Here is a 24,525-nt window from a genome sequence, read left to right on the forward strand (position 1 = left end):
AAACATGCTTCCGCTTACTATTTGATACTTGCATCCGATGTCGAGTATACATGCATTTCATGGAGCGTCTTTTGACTTTACTTTAAACCGTGTCGCCTAGATTTCAATCGTATCTATGACGTTGTAACTTAACTTTTGGTTGAACAATTCTTGTAAACTTGAAACAATCCTTATTTTGAAATGAAGGCGACATATTTTGGTCAAACGTTATCTTAAAGACTTATAATCAGGTAATGGGACCCACGTAGCTGACGCCGTCACTTGACGATTTGTCGGGGTCGCTACATTAATAATTCTTACGTCTTACTTATATTCATGATGTTATAATTTTAGTAACAACAATAATATTAACAACAAAAATAATAATAATAATAATAATAATAAATAATAATAAATATAACAAAAATGTTTGCTACCTTAAAGGTCCAAAAATAAAGATATCAAACTGCCCAAGCTGTGAATCGAACCCTTGACCTTTTGCTTAATCCCAACACTCTATAACGCTTCTCCATTCTTGTTTTTCTGATTGCATACGAATTTAATATCTATATGTGATGACCCGGAAATTTCTGACCAAATTTAAACTTAATCTTTAACGTTTCCGACATGATACGCAATGAATTTTGACAAGTTTTAAAACTTTTGAAAATGATTTTTTTTATATAACGGTTGACCACCCTGTTTGTCCAACGATTCACGAACGTCATAACATGTATTATATACATATTTTATTAAATATAAGAGTTTTCGATATATACGGAATCATGCGAATAATATTTATATACGAAATGATTAAAAATTTACTATTAAACGATGATATTTCAAATTAAAAATTTTACGTATTAAGTCATTTTATTTTTATGATATAATTTTTATATTTTTTTTTAAGAAACGAAGTTAAATTAATAATGTACAATTTGTAAAGCACAACGTATAACGTGTAGCTTAAATAGTTGAATTTAAATTAATTCATTTACTATTCACATGAAAACGACATTATAGAAATTATTAATTATAAGTTACATAGAATACCCCTGAAGTATTTAATAAATACGACTTTTTAAAATTTTAAATTCAATATAAAAACATGTCGACAGCGTAGGACAAAAGGGATTGTGAGCTGGCAATGAGGTTCATGCGATCGCATGAGATCCCCCACACATTCTCATGCGATCGCATGAGGTGTGTGGACAGGCCAACTCCTATAAAGTTCGAACGTTTTGCATTTTTCTGATTCATTTTCATCTCTCTCTCTCGTACCTATATGTATATTTATATTTAAATTATTATTATTATTATTATTATTATTATTATTATTTATATTATTAAGATTAATATTATTATTAATCTTATTATTATTAGTAGTATTAATTATGTATTATACATAAAAAAAACTACGACGAGGTCTTGAGTGGGTTATTTTCAAAATGGTTTTTAAGCGGGATAGAGCTAAGGAAATTATGGGTTATTGCCAAGGAGGTTATGGGTAATGTTCGGGGGTATATTTGTGAATCAAACCTAGTGTTTATCATCTCGGTTACGTCTACGTACTTTCCTACAATATTGAACCTCAATAATGATACGTAAGCACTCATATTTTATCTTTTATATATTAATTGTGTATCCATGTCTAGTGCTCGAGTATATATATTTATGCATGCATGTATGCTAAATTTCCTCGTTAAACAGTTTATGATAAACCACGAATTAAATACATATATTACTGGTAAAAGGTATATGATATACATGTTTTTGGAAAGCTGGCGAAAAATCAATAACTTTTCATTTAGATATCGAATAGTTTCGATGAACGGATTAAAAGATATGATCAACTGAATTATGGGTGACGTTAATTAAAATTGCTTTTGAATCTGCAATTAAGATTTAAACAACTTGTTTACGAGATTGATAAATTGGATTTTTGAATATTACCAACCGAGTAAATGAATCCTTGTAAAAGGTACGTCTCGTTTTGTGAATTATTGTCAAAATTGACTTTTTGAAACGACTTTGGATAAATTTTGTATGTCGATCTCGAGCATTAGGATTGAGATACACTATGACCTGACCTAGCTTGATAGACATTTAATGACCAACATATGTTCTCTAGGTTGAGATCTACGGTTATTTGGTATTCCGAGTTTCGGTCACATTTCGGTGAATGACTTAATGTGCTGCTAAGGTGAGTTTCATATGATCCCTTTTACTCAATATATTTTTGGGCTGAGAATACATGCGACTGTTTATAAATACTAAAAATACTAGATTTATATGTGTGAGTTTCATTTGCTCCCTTTTTAATTGCTTTTGCAATATATATTTTTGGGCTGAGAATACATGCACTTTATTTTAAACACAATGGATACAAGTACATACTAAATTCTATACTGAGTTTGAACCGAAAATCCCTTAGCTTTGGTAACTAGTAACTGCCAGTTATAAGAACTGGTGGGCGCGAGTAGTTGTATATGGATCCATAGGGCTTGACATCCCCGTCTGTTCCAGGTATTGAAACCCTAGCCTGAACTATAAAACAGACGTATGCTATTTGAGGTTAGTACACGTTGGATTACGTGTATTGTACATGTTGATTGCATGTATGTTAAAACAGGGGTACTTATTATATATACGTTAAGTTTAGTTACCAGAGTACTCAATTTTGTAGAATATTTTGATAAACGTTTCGGATGAAACAACTGAAATCTTGTGATCCACCTTTATATACAGATTATGCGAAACACTAAAACTATGAACTCACCAACCTTTGTGTTGACACTTATTAGCATGTTTATTCTCAGGTTTCCTAGAAGTCTTCCGCTGTTTGCTTATATGTTAGACAAGCTATGTGCATGGAGTCATACATGGCATATTTTTCAAAGAAACGTTGCATTCACCAAATCATCACCATGTATCTTATTTTGACTGCATTGTCAATGGAAGTATTATTGTAAACTACTATTTACGGTGATTGTCTATATGGGTGATTGTCTATATGTAGAAATCATCAGATGTCGTAAACCTTTGATTTAAATACTCATTTATGGTGTGCCTTTTCAAAAAAATGCAATGTTTACAAAACGTATCATATAGAGGTCAAATACCTCGCAATGAAATCGATGAATGACGTGTTCGTCCATATGGATTTGGAGCGATCGTCACAGTTGGTATCAGAGCGTTGGTCCTAGTGAACCAGGTCTTGCATAAGTGTGTCTAATTGATAGTTGTTAGTATGCATTAGTAAGTCTGGACTTCGACTGTGTCTGCATGGCAAAAGTTTTGCTTATCATTTCTTGTCAGAAATTACCTGTCTATCATCTTAAATCTAAACGCGTCTTATTGCATTGATTGCATAGATAGAGTATAGACAAAATTCATATCTTGGCATATCTATTACAGTAAACTTTGCTTGACATCTTCCGTAAAATCCTCCGTAACTTATGGGATTCTGGTATTATAAATACATATGTAAACTATGTATTGAGGAGTACCAAATTAGTCCTATGATCTATTTCATTCCAAAAATCTTTTCCTTGATTACACAAAATGGATCTTGTATATAGTTCAAATTCCTTAAACTCCGACAGCTATTCCGATATGGATATTCATCTGAACTCCGAAGATAGTGTAACCGGAATGGATCAACCAATCAGCCATCACCTATTCTGGATGAATTGGGGATGGGTTCGTAGCCTCCTCAATCATTGGAGACAAGAAGAAGGTGATCCCTTCCATCCACCACATTGCCCTCTTGGCGAAGAACCTGAAGCACTTACTGGCGAACCTGTTCGAGACACCATTTTCTCTCTCATTTCCAGAGTATCTCGTCGCGATAATATACTATCTCAAATTCTGGATCTTATTCATCTGCTCGTCCGAACCGCCAATCATCCCGGTGTAGTAGAAGAAGTCAACGAGTTTCGCGCTCGGGTAGTGGCTTTGGAGAATATGGTGCAAAGGTTACAAGCACCAGCAGCATCACCGACATCAACAGTACCACCGACAACAACACCAACAGTACCATTACCACCACCAACAACAACCGCATCGCAAACCTCAACTTCACAATCTATTCCACGAGCATCAACATCATACGCACCGTAATTACCAAGAAATACCAGCAACAATAATCGATGAAGTATTAACTCGTTTCCCCTGAAGAAATTTTATGTATATTTAATATATATGAATTTTGAAATCAAAATAAATCTTTTCGTACTAAGCTATTACATGTGAATCTTAACTGATAGGTACTACTCGGTTAGTTCATATTACTAATATGCAATGATGTACATCCTTCCTTAACAACTTAACCATCGTTAACTACAATCTTTGTTTCAACCCAATGAATTCCATTTCATAATAAACCAAGTGTATTAATCAATTACATAATTGATTTTACATTTTCAATTTCGACATACTCGAAACTTTTCAGAAAACATCATCTGTGCCTTGTAAGGTTCACAAAAATTCCACGAGCACCAACATCCTTCACCGAGGAATATCAATAAGAATAAATAATGAAGTATCGATTACATTAGCGAAATACTTCGCAAAGATTATGTAATCTTTAATGTTTTAGAGATTAATCATTTCTAAGTCAAGCCGAAAATTAAATGAGCTTAATATGATATTAACTCATTAAATCTGTGTTACATCTGAAGAAAATATACATACATATATTTTCATAAAGACAGTAATAAACATTCTTTTATACAAAATATTACTTGTGAAATCTTTAACGGGTAGGTAATACTCGGGAAGTATATAAGTTCACAATTAATATGTTACACTGTACATTCTTCAATTTTGATTCAAAAATCATTAACTATACTCACTATCTTCACAATGATACACAATCATTTCATACAAATTCAATCACATATTCTGATATCGACGGATCAGAATCCAAGCTATAACTCTGAACCGGTGACATCATTCTTAGATCTCTACATCTTTCAAAGCTATACTTTGACTTCAAAACTATGCAAGATCCTCTAGCATTGTTTTTACCAAAAATAACCTTGCAATTCCTTTTCAAAGTATCCAGTATTATCAACCATTCAACCAGTCAACGATGACCTTTCAGACTTGTAACTTTGGCATATACGTTTTTGTTACTGGGGAACCTTTCATGTTCCACCACATTAGCAGTAAATTTACCAACAACTTTATTGATCTTTGACCTTCCGAAAAATCCTTATACTCATTGGAACCGTATCATGTACTCATCCACATCTTGTAACGGCAATTGCCATACCAACTATCTGGAATTAGCAATCAGTATTTTGAAATCTTGCAGCACGTCTACGTCAACAGTTATATGTGTACATATAACGTCTACTTCCTGGACTTACATACTTCGAATGTGAAGTTTCTGAAAAACACCCCAAACTACGAAACTAGTTCTCCGAATTTTGGAAAAATGTTAATGAAGCAGCAAAAACTGTAAACGACCTAAACAGTCAAAAGTTTGATGATAAAGAATAGTATGGTGGTAAAGCTGAGAAAAAGAGAAGGTTTGGAACTGAAAAACGGATTGAGTAAAGTATGAAAGAGGCTGTGAATAAATCACAAAGACTGAACCTGCCTTCAAAGAATCCAAATGATTCAGTGACTGCTGAAACCATTAGTAAGAACCTTACTTCTTATTCTAAACCTTCACAGACAGATTTTCTGCATCATCCTCTGATATTAGAAATTCTAAGATATCATCGTATCTTTCATTATAAATATCCTCGATATTTCTGGAGATATCTTCATACCTATTCTTATCGGAAATCATTCATCTCTTCGCACTTTCTGTGTTACATCATAAAAGAACCTATTTTAGTTTCTAAAATCTGAAAAATTCGAAAAAAAAATGGATGTTTTGAAGTAATGTTGGGAACTGAAGCATGAGTTAGTATAATATAATGACACTTGATCAACGTGATTATATTACAGTAAGTGATGCTGAGTTTCTAATGGAACGTGATAAAGGTTCACAGATCATACCCTCATCATGAACCATGTTACATAACTCTTTCATTTTATTTAACCTCTAAACATATCTAGAAAATATTTTCTTGATGATTCGGTATTTTCCAGATATTCTGGTAATTTGACAAATCAAGATCGTGCCATTACAATTCCTTTCTTAGAACATTAACTATGTTCATTCCGAAATGTATGGCTACGAATTCTGAACCATTATTCGTTTGACTTAAAGTCGGGAAGAGAAAACGAAAGCATGAAGCTCCGAAATATAATGGAAAATATAAAGCCCGAAAATAACCCCGAAATTACAAACCGTATATATCAATGCGTATAGCAATATAAAGACACGGGAGAATGAAAAACAATATAACCCCAAGGTAATAGTAGAAGAAAATAACCTCCTCTGGTGGCAGATGAAAAAGAAGAATGAATGATATGATAGCCAAGAAAATATCAAGAATCAGAACTGGATGAAGTATTTTCACAAATCTTTTGTAAGTATGAAATTAGGAAGAAGATTATAGGAGTGGAGAAAATAAATGAAACGGAAGAGATCAATTTATAGCAAAATATCAGACATAGCAATCGAGGCAGATTACACATTTAATCAAAGGAAACTCTAATTTTCTTAAATTCCGAAGAATCAAATCTTATTTAAATTATGAAAATTTTCTATTCCTTAAATTCCGGAAATCAATCGATAATACGTCAAGAGTTAAGACGAATCTCTATTCTTCATTTCTCTCTTTTACGATAACTTCTCTCATACGCTTCGAGTAATTGGATTGTTTTATCCGCATTATTCAATGGTGATAAAATTCTATTTACCAACTCATATTCGTCATGAAAACATTTTTATTGTCAGCCATGACGACCTCACTCAAATTTCGGGACGAAATTTCTTTAACGGGTAGGTACTGTGATGACCCGGAAATTTCTGACCAAATTTAAACTTAATCTTTAACGTTTCCGACATGATACGCAATGAATTTTGACAAGTTTTAAAACTTTTGAAAATGATTTTTTTTATATAACGGTTGACCACCCTGTTTGTCCAACGATTCACGAACGTCATAACATGTATTATATACATATTTTATTAAATATAAGAGTTTTCGATATATACGGAATCATGCGAATAATATTTATATACGAAATGATTAAAAATTTACTATTAAACGATGATATTTCAAATTAAAATTTTTACGTATTAAGTCATTTTATTTTTATGATATAATTTTTATATTTTTTTTTAAGAAACGAAGTTAAATTAATAATGTACAATTTGTAAAGCACAACGTATAACGTGTAGCTTAAATAGTTGAATTTAAATTAATTCATTTACTATTCACATGAAAACGACATTATAGAAATTATTAATTATAAGTTACATAGAATACCCCTGAAGTATTTAATAAATACGACTTTTTAAAATTTTAAATTCAATATAAAAACATGTCGACAGCGTAGGACAAAAGGGATTGTGAGCTGGCAATGAGGTTCATGCGATCGCATGAGATCCCCCACACATTCTCATGCGATCGCATGAGGTGTGTGGACAGGCCAACTCCTATAAAGTTCGAACGTTTTGCATTTTTCTGATTCATTTTCATCTCTCTCTCTCGTACCTATATGTATATTTATATTTAAATTATTATTATTATTATTATTATTATTATTATTATTTATATTATTAAGATTAATATTATTATTAATCTTATTATTATTAGTAGTATTAATTATGTATTATACATAAAAAAAACTACGACGAGGTCTTGAGTGGGTTATTTTCAAAATGGTTTTTAAGCGGGATAGAGCTAAGGAAATTATGGATTATTGCCAAGGAGGTTATGGGTAATGTTCGGGGGTATATTTGTGAATCAAACCTAGTGTTTATCATCTCGGTTACGTCTACGTACTTTCCTACAATATTGAACCTCAATAATGATACGTAAGCACTCATATTCTATCTTTTATATATTAATTGTGTATCCATGTCTAGTGCTCGAGTATATATATTTATGCATGCATGTATGCTAAATTTCCTCGTTAAACAGTTTATGATAAACCACGAATTAAATACATATATTACTGGTAAAAGGTATATGATATACATGTTTTTGGAAAGCTGGCGAAAAATCAATAACTTTTCATTTAGATATCGAATAGTTTCGATGAACGGATTAAAAGATATGATCAACTGAATTATGGGTGACGTTAATTAAAATTGCTTTTGAATCTGCAATTAAGATTTAAACAACTTGTTTACGAGATTGATAAATTGGATTTTTGAATATTACCAACCGAGTAAATGAATCCTTGTAAAAGGTACGTCTCGTTTTGTGAATTATTGTCAAAATTGACTTTTTGAAACGACTTTGGATAAATTTTGTATGTCGATCTCGAGCATTAGGATTGAGATACACTATGACCTGACCTAGCTTGATAGACATTTAATGACCAACATATGTTCTCTAGGTTGAGATCTACGGTTATTTGGTATTCCGAGTTTCGGTCACATTTCGGTGAATGACTTAATGTGCTGCTAAGGTGAGTTTCATATGATCCCTTTTACTCAATATATTTTTGGGCTGAGAATACATGCGACTGTTTATAAATACTAAAAATACTAGATTTATATGTGTGAGTTTCATTTGCTCCCTTTTTAATTGCTTTTGCAATATATATTTTTGGGCTGAGAATACATGCACTTTATTTTAAACACAATGGATACAAGTACATACTAAATTCTATACTGAGTTTGAACCGAAAATCCCTTAGCTTTGGTAACTAGTAACTGCCAGTTATAAGAACTGGTGGGCGCGAGTAGTTGTATATGGATCCATAGGGCTTGACATCCCCGTCTGTTCCAGGTATTGAAACCCTAGCCTGAACTATAAAACAGACGTATGCTATTTGAGGTTAGTACACGTTGGATTACGTGTATTGTACATGTTGATTGCATGTATGTTAAAACAGGGGTACTTATTATATATACGTTAAGTTTAGTTACCAGGGTGCTCAATTTTGTAGAATATTTTGATAAACGTTTCGGATGAAACAACTGAAATCTTGTGATCCACCTTTATATACAGATTATGCGAAACACTAAAACTATGAACTCACCAACCTTTGTGTTGACACTTATTAGCATGTTTATTCTCAGGTTTCCTAGAAGTCTTCCGCTGTTTGCTTATATGTTAGACAAGCTATGTGCATGGAGTCATACATGGCATATTTTTCAAGGAAACGTTGCATTCACCAAATCATCACCATGTATCTTATTTTGACTGCATTGTCAATGGAAGTATTATTGTAAACTACTATTTACGGTGATTGTCTATATGGGTGATTGTCTATATGTAGAAATCATCAGATGTCGTAAACCTTTGATTTAAATACTCATTTATGGTGTGCCTTTTCAAAAAAATGCAATGTTTACAAAACGTATCATATAGAGGTCAAATACCTCGCAATGAAATCGATGAATGACGTGTTCGTCCATATGGATTTGGAGCGATCGTCACACTATATATCTTGTATATATCTGTTTTCATCATCCTCTTCTAAAACCCAACTAAGATAATTGAACCTTGGCCCAACAGAGTAAGGTTTTGGCCCAAATAAGTAAGCATGATCTCTAGCCCAACTATAGACCCAACAGCAGATGGTTTAAATAATAAAAAAAATCTTGTTGCCGCCAAGGATTGAACACCCGACCCCTCGGTACACAAACACACAACTAGACCACATACGCTAGCCTGTTTATTCTAATTTATATATAATCCAAAATTTTATAACCCATATCTCGTCTGTTTCTTTTTCTTCTTCAAAATATAAAACCCAAACATTAGAAACATATCGATTAGTAGCAGTGATCAAAAGGGTTTTAGTTCATCATCATCGTTACACCACCCCACTGTATCATCACTGCCTAGCTTCATTTTCTTCTTCGTGTAATATATATAGAGACAAGAATGGAAAGCATAGTAGTAGAAGTATAACGAGGTTGTGTTTGGTTTTGTTGATCAGCGAAAGAAACAGAAAACTCACAGCTGCAATAGCAGTCAATCATCATCATCATTCACGTTAATCTAATCATCACCATCACTTTAATTGCTACTGTAACAGGGATTAGAAAATAGAAAGAAGGAAGTGGAAAAAGACACGCAGCTGCAGTCGTGGTTTTGGTGGTTTAAATGGGTGATGATCCTCGGTGGTTTGTTATGGTGGTTCGAGAAGAGAGAGAGAAGGTGGTCGATGGATTGAGGGTGGCGTCTGTGGTGGTTGTATTCCTTGATCGAACCCGAAACAAAATAGCAACGTAGCAGTGTTAGCTAATCATGGTTGAAGGTGACAAAGGTCCGGTGGTGGCCGTTTGTGATGATGATGATGTTGGTTTTGTGATTCATATGAAAACAGAAGAAGAAAATAATAATAATAATAATAATAATTAATAAATAAATAAATAAATAACTAAACCAAAAGATCTCGTCTCAATAAACCTCGGCCCAATAGGATCGTAACATGGCATCCTAACAAGTATAAGTTAAATAAAAAAAATGTGTTTTGAAATTTGCCACTACCGAAGCCTTTAAAAAAATCGATGGTTCCCACTTCCTACTTGATTGGCCATGTCCACTTGCATAATAAATAAAAAAAACTGGAAAGTTATATCTTCATTTGGGGTTTGCAAGTATAAGGTTTGTCGACAAAAAAAAAAATATAATAATAATAAAGGAAACCGCAAAGAAGGTTTATAAATGATTAATATTTGTATGTAACTATATTATGGTTTCAAAAGGAAAAAAAAAATATAGGATGATGGTGGTTAGTCGTGGTTGTTTGAGAGGGTGGTAGATGATGGTTTTTGTGGTGGTGTAAAGTGGTGGTTTAAGATGATCATGGTGGTGACTTGGTAATCATCATGAGTTAAGTGGTTTTATTTATGCAATGCATAAGTAAATATATACTACTTATGATCTTATTTGAGAGGAAAGAAACACAAATAGTAATCGAATATTAATAATAATATAATAATATTTATAATATAAAAACGTGTGGATATGTAACTAGCAGCCATCTCTTTTGTTTATATATACCGACACTTTTTCACGGAAGATGTATCGTGTCCATTGCTAAACAGTTGCGGATATAAGTTCTCCGAAAATTTCCAAATTTTTAGCTCAAGTATGTTTAATTATTTCACTCATTAACTGTTTGAAACCTGATCAAAAATGTTTCATAATTATTTCTTTTCTATTTCAATTTATATGTACAGAGTACTAATATTTAAACTTAAAAGGGTAAAAATATTTTTAACAACTCTAAAGTCTTCGTAATCAATTTACAGTTCAACTTTTATTTTAATCCTTCATGAACATGTATTACATCTTTATTAAAACTAGCAAAACGTCAACCGAGTGTCACTGACGTTTTCAAATTAGGCTCGAAATCCTTTATTCTTAATATATTCTCTTTCTATATATAAACAGTAGTAAACAAATATATTATATATTTTTAAACAAATAGATTTAATATAACTTTATATATTTACAAGTAATATTTATTTACTTAATTATATATATATATATATATATATATATATATATATATATATATATATATATATATATATATATATATATATATATATATATAGTTCTCATCACATTGCATATTATTTTACATATTTAATTTTAACAATTTAATCATATATTATTCCAAATAATAATTAAAATATATATTTTTCAAATATACATGTATCTATTTAAAAATTAGTTGTTCGTGAATCGTCGAGAATAGTCAAAGGTCAAATGAATATATGAAACACTTCAAAATTTTTGAGACTCAATCTAACAGATTTCTCTTATTGTGTCAAGAATATTAAATCATATCGAGAGTTTCGTTTAAAATTAGTCGGAATTTTCCGGGTCGTGACAATAAAGAAGCAAAATATAAGACTTTTTTGCTCCGTTGGTCCTTCAATTATACACGAAATTGCAATCCGAGTCCCTCAAATTTTTTTTTTTGGATTTTCTAGTCCTTAAAATTACAAAATTTTGCAATCCGAGTCCCTCCGTCAGTTTTCCGTCTAAATTAGCCGTTAACCCTTGACATGTGCCATGCATGTGAGGGTAAAATCGTCTTTTTACTCTTTTCTTCGACTTTTTGCTCCGTTGGTCCTTCGTTTATAGACAAAATTGCAATCCGAGTCCCTCAAGGTTGGTTTTTTTTTTTTTTTTTTTTTAAGGCCAAGCATAATATATATATTATATATATGAATTAAAGGTACATTTTAAAATGGTCCTTACATATATAAAAATCGAAATTGATAAAATTGAGAACTATTTAGAATTTATTTTTGTACATTTTTAGGTTAGTTGCTTTATACTAATTTGACAATATGTTGTATAAAGACGTTTATTGTTATGATCGACATGTATTTACCATCTACAGAAAAGATTACCTCAAGTATATCCATGGACAAAAAGTGAAAATATATATATGTTTTAATGTTTAATTTAACCGGTTCATATATTATCGATTGTAAATATACTTTGTTAAAATATATTTGGGTATAAAAAATAGTTACTCGTCATATAGTAATAGAGCCGATGTTATGCATGGATGACAAATCTAATGAAATTATACGTAGGCGTCGATTTCATGTGAGAGCAGTTTAAGGTTCATGCCAATAACTCGCTCTTCTCAAAACGGTTATTACAACAGTTTTAATTTAATTCATCTTCATATTCATATATTTATTAGTTAATTAAAATTAATAAAACAAACTTAATCATTCCTTTCTTCACAATCTATTTTTTTTTTTTTTTTAGTTATGGCCTCAACAAATGGAAGTTTTCAAATGATCAGAATCAAGGGTTCATGGAGCCCACAAGAGGACGCCATACTCATGTCATTGGTCGAACAACACAGTCCGCAAAACTGAGTCCTTTTTGTACCTTTAATTCATATATATAATATATTATGCTTGGCCTTTCAAAAAAAAAGAAAAAAAAAACTGAGGGACTCGGATTGCAATTTTGTCTATAAACGAAGGACTAACGGAGCAAAAAAGTCGAAGAAAAGAGTAAAAAGACTATTTTACCCTCACATGCATGGCACATGTCAATGGTTAACGGCTAATTTAGACGACAAACTGACGGAGGGACTCGGATTGCAAAATTTTGCAATTTTAAGGACTCGAAAATAAAAAAAAAACTTGAGGGACTCGGATTGCAATTTCGTGTATAATTGAAGGATCAACGAAGCAAAAAAGTCAAAATATAATGAACAAACTAAATCTACATAATGTAACTTCTTTGCCATAGCAAGTTATCGGATATATATTTTTTAGAACTTCATTGAATTAGAATTTTGAATTCTGAACTTTTCATAAGAAATAAGAAGGGGTGTTCATCGGTTCGGTTTTTAATTTTTCAATTTATTAAGTTCGGCTTTTTCGGTTTTTAAACTTATAAAATCAAAACCGAAAAACCAAACCGAAACCAAATTTTAATATCAAAACCATAACCAAAACCGAACCGAAAACCGAATTTGATTTCGGTTAAAACCGAATATCACTAAAAATAAAAATCCTAATCAGAATAAACTTACATATAAATTAGGAAAAACGGTTATGGAATTAATTTAAGTATACAAGGTATATAACATGTTTGTTGTTTAATAAAAATGTAATAATACATCAAATATAATATAAATATATAAATATTATAATTATAAATATGTTTTAATAGGTTATTAAATTGAATTCGGTTTTTAAGTCGATTTTCGGTTAACTAAATTTTTTTCAAAACCAAAAACCGAATTACGAATTCGGTTTCGGTTTCGATCAATCCGAAAATCATTTAAAAAATTCAGTTTAATTTTTTTATTTGAATTCGAATTCGATATTCGATTTTTTTGATTTGAAATTATATGGTGCACATCCCTATTCATAACTAATGGTCTGGGTGATTATTATTGAATGAAACGAATGGTCAAAGGCTTTTAGTATTAAAAAGTTGCTGTACGTCTCTTGAGATTTTCAAACCTGCAACTCTTTTTCGAGAAAAACTACGATTATAATTAAATATTGCAAAAGACAATATTGTACAAGTTGATGTATTGTAAAATAAATAGATTTTGAAACACAACGTTTTTTAGTGACCATAAACCAACAATTAATCGTTGTACACATTAGATATGTTATACTCCGTACGTTGTTGTGTAATACCACCTCTAACATATTTGTTTGGTATATGAAGAAAAACATATACGAGAACCCTTACCTTCTATTATATGTGTGTTAAAGATGGCAATTTTTTTTTTTTAAAAGGTAAATTCACACACTTTACATGAATTTTTACAATAAACCACGAAATATGTCCACGACGGGACATGAATCCTCAACCTCTTCGTTAAAAGGGCCACCACGATACCGCCAAACCAATGACCCTTTGATAAGATGACGATTCTTTATAATATCCTTTTTAATTATATATCACCATATGTGCATCAAAATGTTGTACTTTTCCCATCTCATATTAAGAGCACCAGGAGTCGATTTAATTTTTCGCCATGAACAAAATTTAACGGTGGGGATGGTGGAAAATCCGACTCCCTGCCGGCGTTAACGCCCACCGTCGAGCACCACCGTCGCCTACATAACGTTGTGTTTTGTTTTTTTTTCTTTCTTTGTTTTTCTGTTTAATAATATTAAAAGTATTTAAATAATGAATTTAACACCGAGATTTAACACTGAACGATTTTCCCTGTTTTGGCCTCAGTGTTAAATCCAGTGTTAAATTTAACACCGAGATTTAACACTAAACGACTCCTAGTGCTCTAAGAGCACACGGTGTGGAGGGAATCAGCTCAGCGTGGGTTGCTGATTTGCCTCCAACCGACCGTCGCTCCACACCCCTTCGGTGTCAGTCCGGTGTCTTCGTTGCCAAAGTCTTTACCCCGACGTTGGAATTTGCTGAAATATGTGGTCCCATTTTTGAAAATGTGAGTGTTTTCTTCTTCTTTTTCTCTCTCCAAGACACTGAACTGACATTCTTCCCAATTCCCCTATTTTTTCACCAGTGTCAGTTTTCAGTGTCAGTCCAGTCAGCGTCCAGTCATCAGCAAGACACTAAACTAACACCGAACTGACGCGTCACCACACCCAGTGCTCTAATGGTCACAGACAAAGGACACACAGTTTAAAAAAATAATTGTTACATGTACCTTTTATTCACTTTACATTTTTATCCATTACTTTTTAGGTGATGATTCGTACACCACCCTTTTTAGCCATACACCACTAATTGTGCATTAAAGTGTTGTACTGTACAATACTTTAATGCACAATTAGTGGTGTATGGCTAAAAATGGCGGTGTACGAATCACATCCCTTACTTTTTACCTATTTTTTTGTCTTATATGCAAAAATTAAGGGCGTAAAGGAAATCTACCTTATTATTTTTATCTATTTATGGATGTGGACTATTAATTTGAAACAACTAAAAAAATATTGAACTATCAAAATGAGATACGTGATAATTCCCACTACAGCATGCAGGCCAGTAGGGCCGTGAGCACTGTGGGGACGGGCTTCCAAAAAGCCAGCCCGGGTCAGGGTCAGTATAGAATGAAGGGGACTAACCTAATGTTGTGTTGGCAAAGCCAACTTTTTGGGTTTCGGGCGGAGAAAAGCGGACGTGGGGACTCGGATCGGAGCACATCGTAACTAAGGGATATCATTTACGGCGAGACAAAATGGGTGGGCACGGGCGGTCTGGAGAGATTATGTACAATTGTATAAAATATATTTTATTTTATTTTTTAATTCTATTTTTAAAAAAAAAATTCTAGTTATTGGCCGGAGGTCCACTCGAAAACAATCTCTCTAGCCGTCGAATAGAAAGAGAGAGATAACTTTCTCTACTTTTGAGAGTGTTTATACTCTGGGTGGAGACATGACTTGTCTTTATTCTCGGATAAGAAAAAGATTGTCTAAATCTCACATCTCCATACACCACTTAGATGGTATTGAGTTTTGTTGTTGTTGTATAAAATATATTTGTTGATGTATATCTAAAAAACTATGATAGCCACTACCCTTTATAAATACGGAGTAATTGTTACGGAGTATATGCTTTGACACATTCACAAATTAAAATATTTTCATTTCCTAGCTCACACATTGTCATATAAGTAAATAAAATTTTATTTTAAAACAAATCTAAATCTAAATACCTAATGGAGTACCTATTAAATATCTACTAATACCTAATTTCATTAGAAGAATTATTTTTCGCTATAAGAGTTATCGTTAATCAACCTAATAAATTATACAAAGTAGTTACTGTCGTATAAAAATCAGATTATAACTACTACTCCGTATGTATAATCTATTTATGCTAAAGACCGTCCTTATCAATATCAACGAGTATAAATTAGGCTTCGTGGGTCACTATAGAGTACAGACAGAGTCAAATGACGGGCCAACAGTTTTGATGATCTTGCAATCACCACGTAATGCTAAAAAAAATTATTTGAAAATATTCCATTTAAGTATTAATTGGGATGAATAGTCAATGGTGATCATGATTTAATATTGTAAAATATCCATCCAGAATAATGGGGGATGATTCTCACACATACTTTTTTATCCTCACACACCAATTGAGTATTATTAGAAGAGTAAAAGGTTAAAATAGGTGTGTGAGGATCAAAAAAGTGTGTGTGAGAATCATCCCCCTAATACTTATAAAATCATTTTTAATTTAAATACAAAGTTATATTTTGAAGTTAACATATAATATATCATATAATTACAACCGACCAAGAATAATCATTTCAAATATGTTGTTACGAGTTCACGGAGGTGTGACTGTGTGACCCATTTGGTTTCATATCACATTTATTTTGAATTTTAATTTTAATTATTGTTATTATTATTTATTAGTTTTATTTATTTATACTTATACTATAATAAGAAAACTTTTAAATGTAATTAATTGTTATTATCGTTTATAGAAATGTCGTACATAATGATTACGTTTAGTTTTTTAGTTCATTTATTTTTAGATGAAATCAGAATTAACTTATACTTGTACATTTTATTTGATACGGTAGCGGACATATAAACCTTACATAGTTATTTGAATTTGTAATTCAACCAAGAGATAACTAGTTGTGGTAAATTAATGTACTTCTACTCTTTATGAAGTAAAGAAAGGAGTAAAACAAAAACTAGATATAAAAAATACACTTCAAGTTGAGATAGATTGTTTAGAAAAATAACTGATGCTTAACGAAATCATTTTTAATTCATTTTTTTAATCCTTGAAAAGAAAACCATCTCATTACATCCTTTGAATTTGAGCTCGATTTCTAACTTCTAAGCTACTCACTATATAAAACTAAATAAACATAAAATATAAAATATAAAAATTAAATTAACTAACAATGACCCTTTTCTATTTATAATAATACAACTTCCAGTCTCTATATATGTTTGATTTCTAGCAATCACCATCTTCTATTTCATATATTTTCATCTGGGTATTGTTTAATTTGACTACTTTTTAGTTGGTTTTGAAATAGACACATTTTGGGGCTTTCTTGATTATTATGTTTACAATGGAGGAAAAATATGAGCCATTGAAAGAACTTGGTGCTGGCAACTTTGGAGTTGCAAGACTTGTTAAAGATAAGAAGACTAAAGAGTTATTTGCTGTCAAATACATTGAAAGAGGCAAAAAGGTATCAACTTTATTTTCTTTTTGTTAATTTGATTGATTGATTGATACAGTAGTTTTTAATCTTTTTTGCTACTGGCTAATGGGTTTTGTTTGATTTTTTGTGGGTAAATTTTAAAATAAAAAAAGTTTCCATTTTTATATGTGAATTGTTTATTCTTTGCTTTTGCCTTTTGGTGTTTTAGAAGATGAAGAACAAATAGTTTTATCGAGTGATATTTACTTGATTCACATTGATGAGTTAATCTTCTTATTGGGAGGGGTTTGGTGATCTCATAAAAGTACAAGTGAAGTTTCATAAAAATGGAAACTTTTTTTAAAACTAGGTTTGACAATTCTCAAGTCAACAAATTTCAAGATTATGAATTTTCTTCCTTGAAAACTCTTTATGTAAAATAAACTTTTAGAACCTTGCTTTTTGTGGTTTGACTCATGAAAATTTGAGGAAAGTATTGATCTCATGACATTAAGCTTGATAAAGACCTGTTAATAACCTCAAAGTTCATTTAGAATTTGGAAATGATCCTAAAGACATGGAAAAATCTTTATCTATGTGTAAAGATTAGACGTAGAGCGTATATGTTAACTTTTGTATTTTATGTAATCGAACTTGAGTTTGTATTTTTAAAAGAGACAAGTTCAAGACGCTGAGACAAGATTCATACTTATGACTGCTAATGTTATTTTCTTGTGCCAGATTGATGAAAATGTTCAGAGGGAAATCATTAACCACCGGTCGTTAAGGCATCCAAATATCGTGAGGTTCAAGGAGGTAAGTTTGAACTTTAAGCTTTTGAGTCATTTAGGACTAAAGTTAACAACCCAATGATATCAAGATCAAGATCAAGATCAATTTTAAACATTGTTTATTCATTTATCGCTAATGTTGTAGGTTTTGTTAACCAAGACACATTTGGCTATAGTCATGGAATATGCAGCCGGTGGTGAACTGTTTGGAAAGATCACCAGTGCTGGCAGATTCAGTGAAGATGAGGTATATATGATCACATTTCTAACTTCAAAATTTTGTGTTTTTCTCTACAAAAAAAATAAAAAAATAATAAGTTGCCATTATGCAAAATATACATGTGGTTAACTTTTTTCGATAAACAGGCTCGATTCTTCTTCCAACAACTTTTATCAGGAGTCAGCTACTGCCATTCCATGGTGAAAAAGATAATATCCATATATTCGTGTAGCAATACATGTTATGAAAGTGTACAAATTGCTTCTAACATTATTGTTTGTTTATTTGTTTTTTAAGGAAATTTGTCATAGAGATCTGAAATTAGAGAACACTCTCCTAGATGGGAGTCCAACTCCGCGTCTCAAAATTTGCGATTTTGGTTATTCAAAGGTTTACTAATACTAAAAATGTCATCTTTTGAAGTAAAGTTTGCATTTTTCAATGTATATCAATATTGTCTGTTCTCATTTGATGGTTTGTGTTTTTGGGCAGTCGGGTTTATTGCACTCGCAACCAAAATCTACTGTTGGAACACCAGCTTACATTGCGCCTGAGGTTCTATCTCGGAAAGAATATGACGGAAAGGTAACATTTTTTAAATAGATTATTATTTTTACTATTTACTAACGTTTTTTTTCGTTGTTGTTAAACCGATGACACTTGTTTGTTTTAGATTGCAGATGTTTGGTCCTGTGGGGTGACACTGTATGTTATGTTGGTTGGAGCTTACCCTTTTGAGGATCCTGAAGACCCTCGAAATTTCCGTAAAACTATTGGGGTGAGATCTCTTTGACTTTTTAGGGTCAAATCATGAATTTTTATAATTCGATATTGAAAATTGCATTTTGTAGAAGTAACTTTTTCTGTTTGTAAGCTGTTTCTAGCTTAACATGTACATTATACTTCTTTTGAAAATTCAAAGGGAATTAGCTAGAGCATAAAGTTTGTAAATCCTTGCGTTTGACTTCCAAAGTCAAACCAAGACTAGTAATATTTTAATAGTAAATGTTAACATTGTTATTGTTCTTGACAGAGAATCGTAAGCGTTCAGTATTCAATACCGGATTATGTGCGTGTTTCTGCTGATTGTAGACACCTTCTATCTCATATATTCGTTACAAATCCCTCAAAGGTACCAACTTTTCTCAAAAATATGTTTCTATTTTTGATTTTTTGGTTTATTACAATACCAATATTCATATAACTGAGCTTTTTGTATTGTTGTTTTAGAGAATCACAATAGAGGAAATCAAGAAACATCCATGGTTTTTAAAAAACATGCCGAAAGATCTTGTTGAAGGTGAGAAAACAAATTATGAGAATGCAAATCGTGACCAATCACTGCAAAGCGTTGATGAGATTAACCGAATCATACAAGAGGCGAAGGTTCCTGGTGAAAGTTCTACCACCAGTGGCGGTGAGCTGGCGGGGATTGGTGGATCGATAGATCCCGATGATGAGGAATTCGATTTGGAGGATGAGATCGATTATAGTGGAGAACATTCTGGTCATATTTGAGGATTTGTTTGATTTAAACAGTTTGAAATGTTAGTAACAAGTTTGTACTGTTTGTATTTATCTTGATTGTGGACATTCATGTGATCACATAATGATATTGTTGTATTGAACTAGTAAGTTTTCGATTTGATTCTTGTTTATGACAAGTCGTTTAAATTTGAGCCAAGTGCGCCATAATGAAAATCTGACATAGGGCAACACCACTGTAAGATTTGATAAGAATAACTATAACTATTTGACGCATTATGCATCCAAATTTCATATAATGAATGTGTTTGCATCAACAATAAGCCATCTGAGTTTCAAAGAATGGATGTTGTTTCATTCGAATATCATATGTTTGCATCCAATTGTGTGACGAATAGTTATTTTTACCAAATCTTAAATAAGAATTTTCTTACATGATCGCACCTCTTGTAATGCGTGCCCAATTAGTTGGTGATAAATTGTGTAAGAAAATTGTTATTTGTAAGAAAATGGAATGGGACGTTATTAGAGCAGTGGGAGTGGGAGCAAGTCTCCCTCCCGTCACACCCCAAGTGACTTAGTCACCCACTCTTCCCACTTTTTTTTTTCTCTTCTCAAAGGAATACATTATTAAATATAATAAAATATTATTTTAACATACTAACACACTAATTGACATAAGTCACCACGCCTGACATGCCAGGTTGACATAGGTCACCACTCCCCACTTTTTCTGACTAAGCAAATCACGCCTGACATGCCAGGTTGACATAGGTCACCACTCCCCACTTTTTCTGACTAAGCAAATCACGCCTGACATGCCAGGTGACCTCAGTCAACACTCCCACCCGGCACCCAGTGCTCTTACTCAATGTTGCAAGTAGGTTTTGACATTAAGTAGTTGGGTTGAAGGTGTGAAGATTTTATGGGGTTGATTTGATCAAATATTAAGAGGCCAAACAAACAAGTTTATAACATCATTAAAAAAATCACTACTCATTGAATACTAAGTCGGGACTTTTTAGGGAGTAGTCGGCAACTCAGGCAGTACTGCACGAATGTTGACCAAGTTTGACTTTTTCCGATATTAACCGAGTTTTGACCGATTTCCCAAGTAATCCCATTTTTGAAAATGCATTATTTCAGGATATGATTATCCTTGGTCAACAATGAAGTAAAGCACAATAATGGAAGTCAAAGAAGCATGGTAAAGCTTATTATGGCTTCAAATACTCTCAAAAAAGACACAACTACAAAATCCCATATCAATTTTTAGGAGAAAATTCATAACTGATCTCTGCAACACAGAACCAAGATCACAGTCTTGATTTATAATTTATAATATAAAATGCAAAATACGACCAACGATAAAAACTACATAACTCTGTCTCACTCAAGCACCGATCACCTCAGTTGTTTCTGGCACTGCTTCCTCTGCAGGCCTCTCCATCTTAACACCTACATCATCTGAATAATCACCATGAACCTATACACACAAATAAAACCTTTAGATATAAACTTTCTTAATTAAAATTACAAGGGTAGCATATAAATCAGATTCAACTTTAATAACTTGCCTCCATTAATTTGCCAATATCAAACTTTGGTGCCTTCAAGATCTTGACTTTGCGAATGAAGACATTTTGTAGTGGGTAAATGCTAGATGTAGCTTTCTCAATCTCTCGACCAATAGATTCGGGAATAAATTTCTGAACCAGCTCTTTAAGGTCACAAGATTGCGCCTGGGTCACCATTATCTCCCTCATTTTGCGACGAATCTAAAAAAAGATCAAAACTTTATGCCCATAAGTGATTAAATATAAATACATCAAGAACATATTTTTACTCACTTGTTCCACAATAACCGCCAAAGCAGTTTTAGAGACAACAATCAAGAATGCAAAAATAGCTACTCGGGATGTATTCGGTAGGGACTTTTTATAGATATTCAGAAACTTGAGGATTACTCTGGCATTGACCAAGTTTGACTTTGACCAATTTTGACTTAGTTTTGACACATTGTCCGAGTAAACCCGAATTTTGACCTATTTTCCGAGTAATCGCAAGTTTTGGCCGTGTTTCTGCCAAGTGTTGACGAAGTACATTGACAATAATACCTGTCGGATCTGGCTTGATTGTGCATAGCAGGTACGCTTCACTTGGTTAGCACGTTTCTTAGTAAAACCAATGCAGAACATCCTCAAAGTGTAGTTGTCTGTGGTCTTGACATCAACATGTGCCTCAATCAAAGACTGCCATTTCTTCACTAAAGATCTCAATTTGTCAGTAGTAAAGTCCATGCCCTAAAAAAACATACACAAAGTTATAGTTTAATATATGATGAGTCAAACATATGGCATGGAAATTCAAAAGTTGATGCATTACCCAGAATTGGGTCAAGACATTCTTTCCTTGAACATCTTCAGCTCTCAAACGGATCTTTCTGTAGGCATGATCCTCATCATTTTGAAGGTCGGCCAATGATACTTCAAAAACACGATGTTTGAGACCTTCTGAAGCAATCTGACAACACCAAATAAAGAAGGATACTTTCAACGTCTAATGTCTAAACCATCATATAATAGTATACATGGCAAAGATTAGAAATTATACACAAGAATCTTTGGACTATAACAAAGTAACAGTTTACAATGTCCATCAAAACTAATATTTCAAAATCAGTTAAGTCGGGTACAATGTAAACGCATATTGAAACTTAAAGAGACCAAAAACTGTATAATCTCCAAAATCTCAACAAAGTAGAAGAACAAACAATTAGATAAAAAGGGAAGTTGTAGGCTTTTATGTATCAAAGCATACAAATTAGTTACAATTTTTTTTTGGGTAAGCAAGGAAACCCTCCTATGAACGAGCACATTGGTCCCCCATAGAAGGTAAAACCTCGGGTAATCAAGCCCCCAGAACGCGAGACCTGGTACCGGGTGAATTGCGCATTATGCGCACCCTCTTGTCACACTCCCTTTTTGAACAATTTGGCAGAGCCAAGGATTGAACCCGGGTGGTGTGCTTCATTGGGCAACTCGGTGGCCAGTCAGGCAAGCCTGGGTGGTTAAATATGTTACAATTTTACAAAAACATCATTCCAAATTTTGTGTTCAATGAACATTAATATATCCCTTCAAGGCTTCAACTATCAACTTCAAACGTGCATTAAACAAAATTATGCTGTAACAACTGTACATCAGTTTGCATTATCAACACGCATTAACAACTTATCTGTTTCACTAATGTGGTTATTGATTTTTTTTTCTTCTAAAAATCATATGTTTTCGTGTTACTTGCAGATAAAAACTGATGTTTTGACATTCAGAGTAGTATAAGATTGATATAGTTGCCTATGTAATACACTGATTATTAAGTTTTTAAAAATTAAGTCTTTACAAATCAAAATCAATAATATTATATAAAAGATTACCTTTGTACCCTGAGTTCGTGAAACTAGGGTTTTGCCAACATTTCTGGTACTGAATAGTGATGGTGCTTTGATATCATACCAATCCTTCTTTGAAAATGGATCAGCACTGTTTCAATTTTATAAATTAAAATTAATAAATAATAACAAATTTTAATTTAATGATAAATACATAATAAACTTTAATCCATTAAAAGTGTAGTGAATAAATACTAACGCTTTCTTCTTTCCACCCTTCTTTCCCTTTGAAATTCGCTTGTTCTTTCTGCAAATCAATCGAATTGAAATTAAAAAATCATGAATATAAAATTAACCGTATGAAACAATTGAGAGATTGATAGATTAGAAACATTACCCGACCGCCATTGTTGGATTGTGAGTGCTGAGTGAAGGAGGAGGAAAACAGGGGAGATGTAAGGCTGCGGGAGCAGATGAATTGAAACCCTAGTAGTATTGAATCCACTCAAAAACCCTAATTTATATGTGGGTCATTTATCACTATATGGTTTTATATTTATGTTACACTTTTGCCCCCCTATTGTTTCACGTTTTTCATTTAAAGATTGGAATGATTCACTTTGAAAAAATTCTTACATAGGAACTTATTAATATTAGTAATTCTTTTAATGACATCACTTATCACTTATGTCTATTGTTAAGGTTTAAAAAAATACTTGCACTTTTTAAAAGGTCGTTATGTAAATGTCAATATTAATGGCCTTGAATAACATATTAATGCTCCATAGACCATGAATATCGTAGCGGTTCTGACCTATACTTATGAGACTTGACAAACGTCCTACAAACGCCTGTAGTGAGAACGTTTGTCAAAAAAATGTTTGGGCATTTATCTTTTGACAAACGGAGAAATTCATAAGAGGTTCTTGATTTTTGATTTCTATTTCCAT

At 32.3% G+C, this 24,525-nt stretch overlaps 2 protein-coding genes across 2 annotated transcripts; one reads left to right on the forward strand and one right to left on the reverse strand.

Moving 5' to 3' along the window:
* Window positions 1-17,414: 17,414 nt before the first annotated feature.
* LOC139857846 (serine/threonine-protein kinase SAPK3-like) lies at window positions 17,415-20,373 on the forward strand. The gene is made up of 9 exons (XM_071846685.1): window positions 17,415-17,736; window positions 18,430-18,504; window positions 18,625-18,726; window positions 18,846-18,899; window positions 18,997-19,089; window positions 19,192-19,284; window positions 19,373-19,477; window positions 19,733-19,831; window positions 19,930-20,373. The coding sequence occupies exons 1-9, from the start codon at window positions 17,605-17,607 to the stop codon at window positions 20,215-20,217; spliced, it is 1,041 nt and encodes a 346-aa protein (XP_071702786.1). The 5' UTR covers window positions 17,415-17,604; the 3' UTR covers window positions 20,218-20,373.
* A 1,054-nt stretch (window positions 20,374-21,427) lies between these two features.
* On the reverse strand, window positions 21,428-23,905 carry LOC139857502 (small ribosomal subunit protein eS1-like; the record flags this gene model as incomplete). Its single annotated transcript, XM_071846280.1, has 6 exons — window positions 21,428-21,670; window positions 21,762-21,962; window positions 22,302-22,487; window positions 22,570-22,707; window positions 23,621-23,726; window positions 23,835-23,905. Coding segments are annotated over 6 exons (795 nt in total), but the record flags the coding sequence as incomplete, so codon positions are not given.
* Between the last annotated feature and the right edge of the window lie 620 nt (window positions 23,906-24,525).

This window comes from Rutidosis leptorrhynchoides, chromosome 7 (genome assembly GCF_046630445.1).
Source record: "Rutidosis leptorrhynchoides isolate AG116_Rl617_1_P2 chromosome 7, CSIRO_AGI_Rlap_v1, whole genome shotgun sequence".
Taxonomy (NCBI): domain Eukaryota; kingdom Viridiplantae; phylum Streptophyta; class Magnoliopsida; order Asterales; family Asteraceae; genus Rutidosis; species Rutidosis leptorrhynchoides.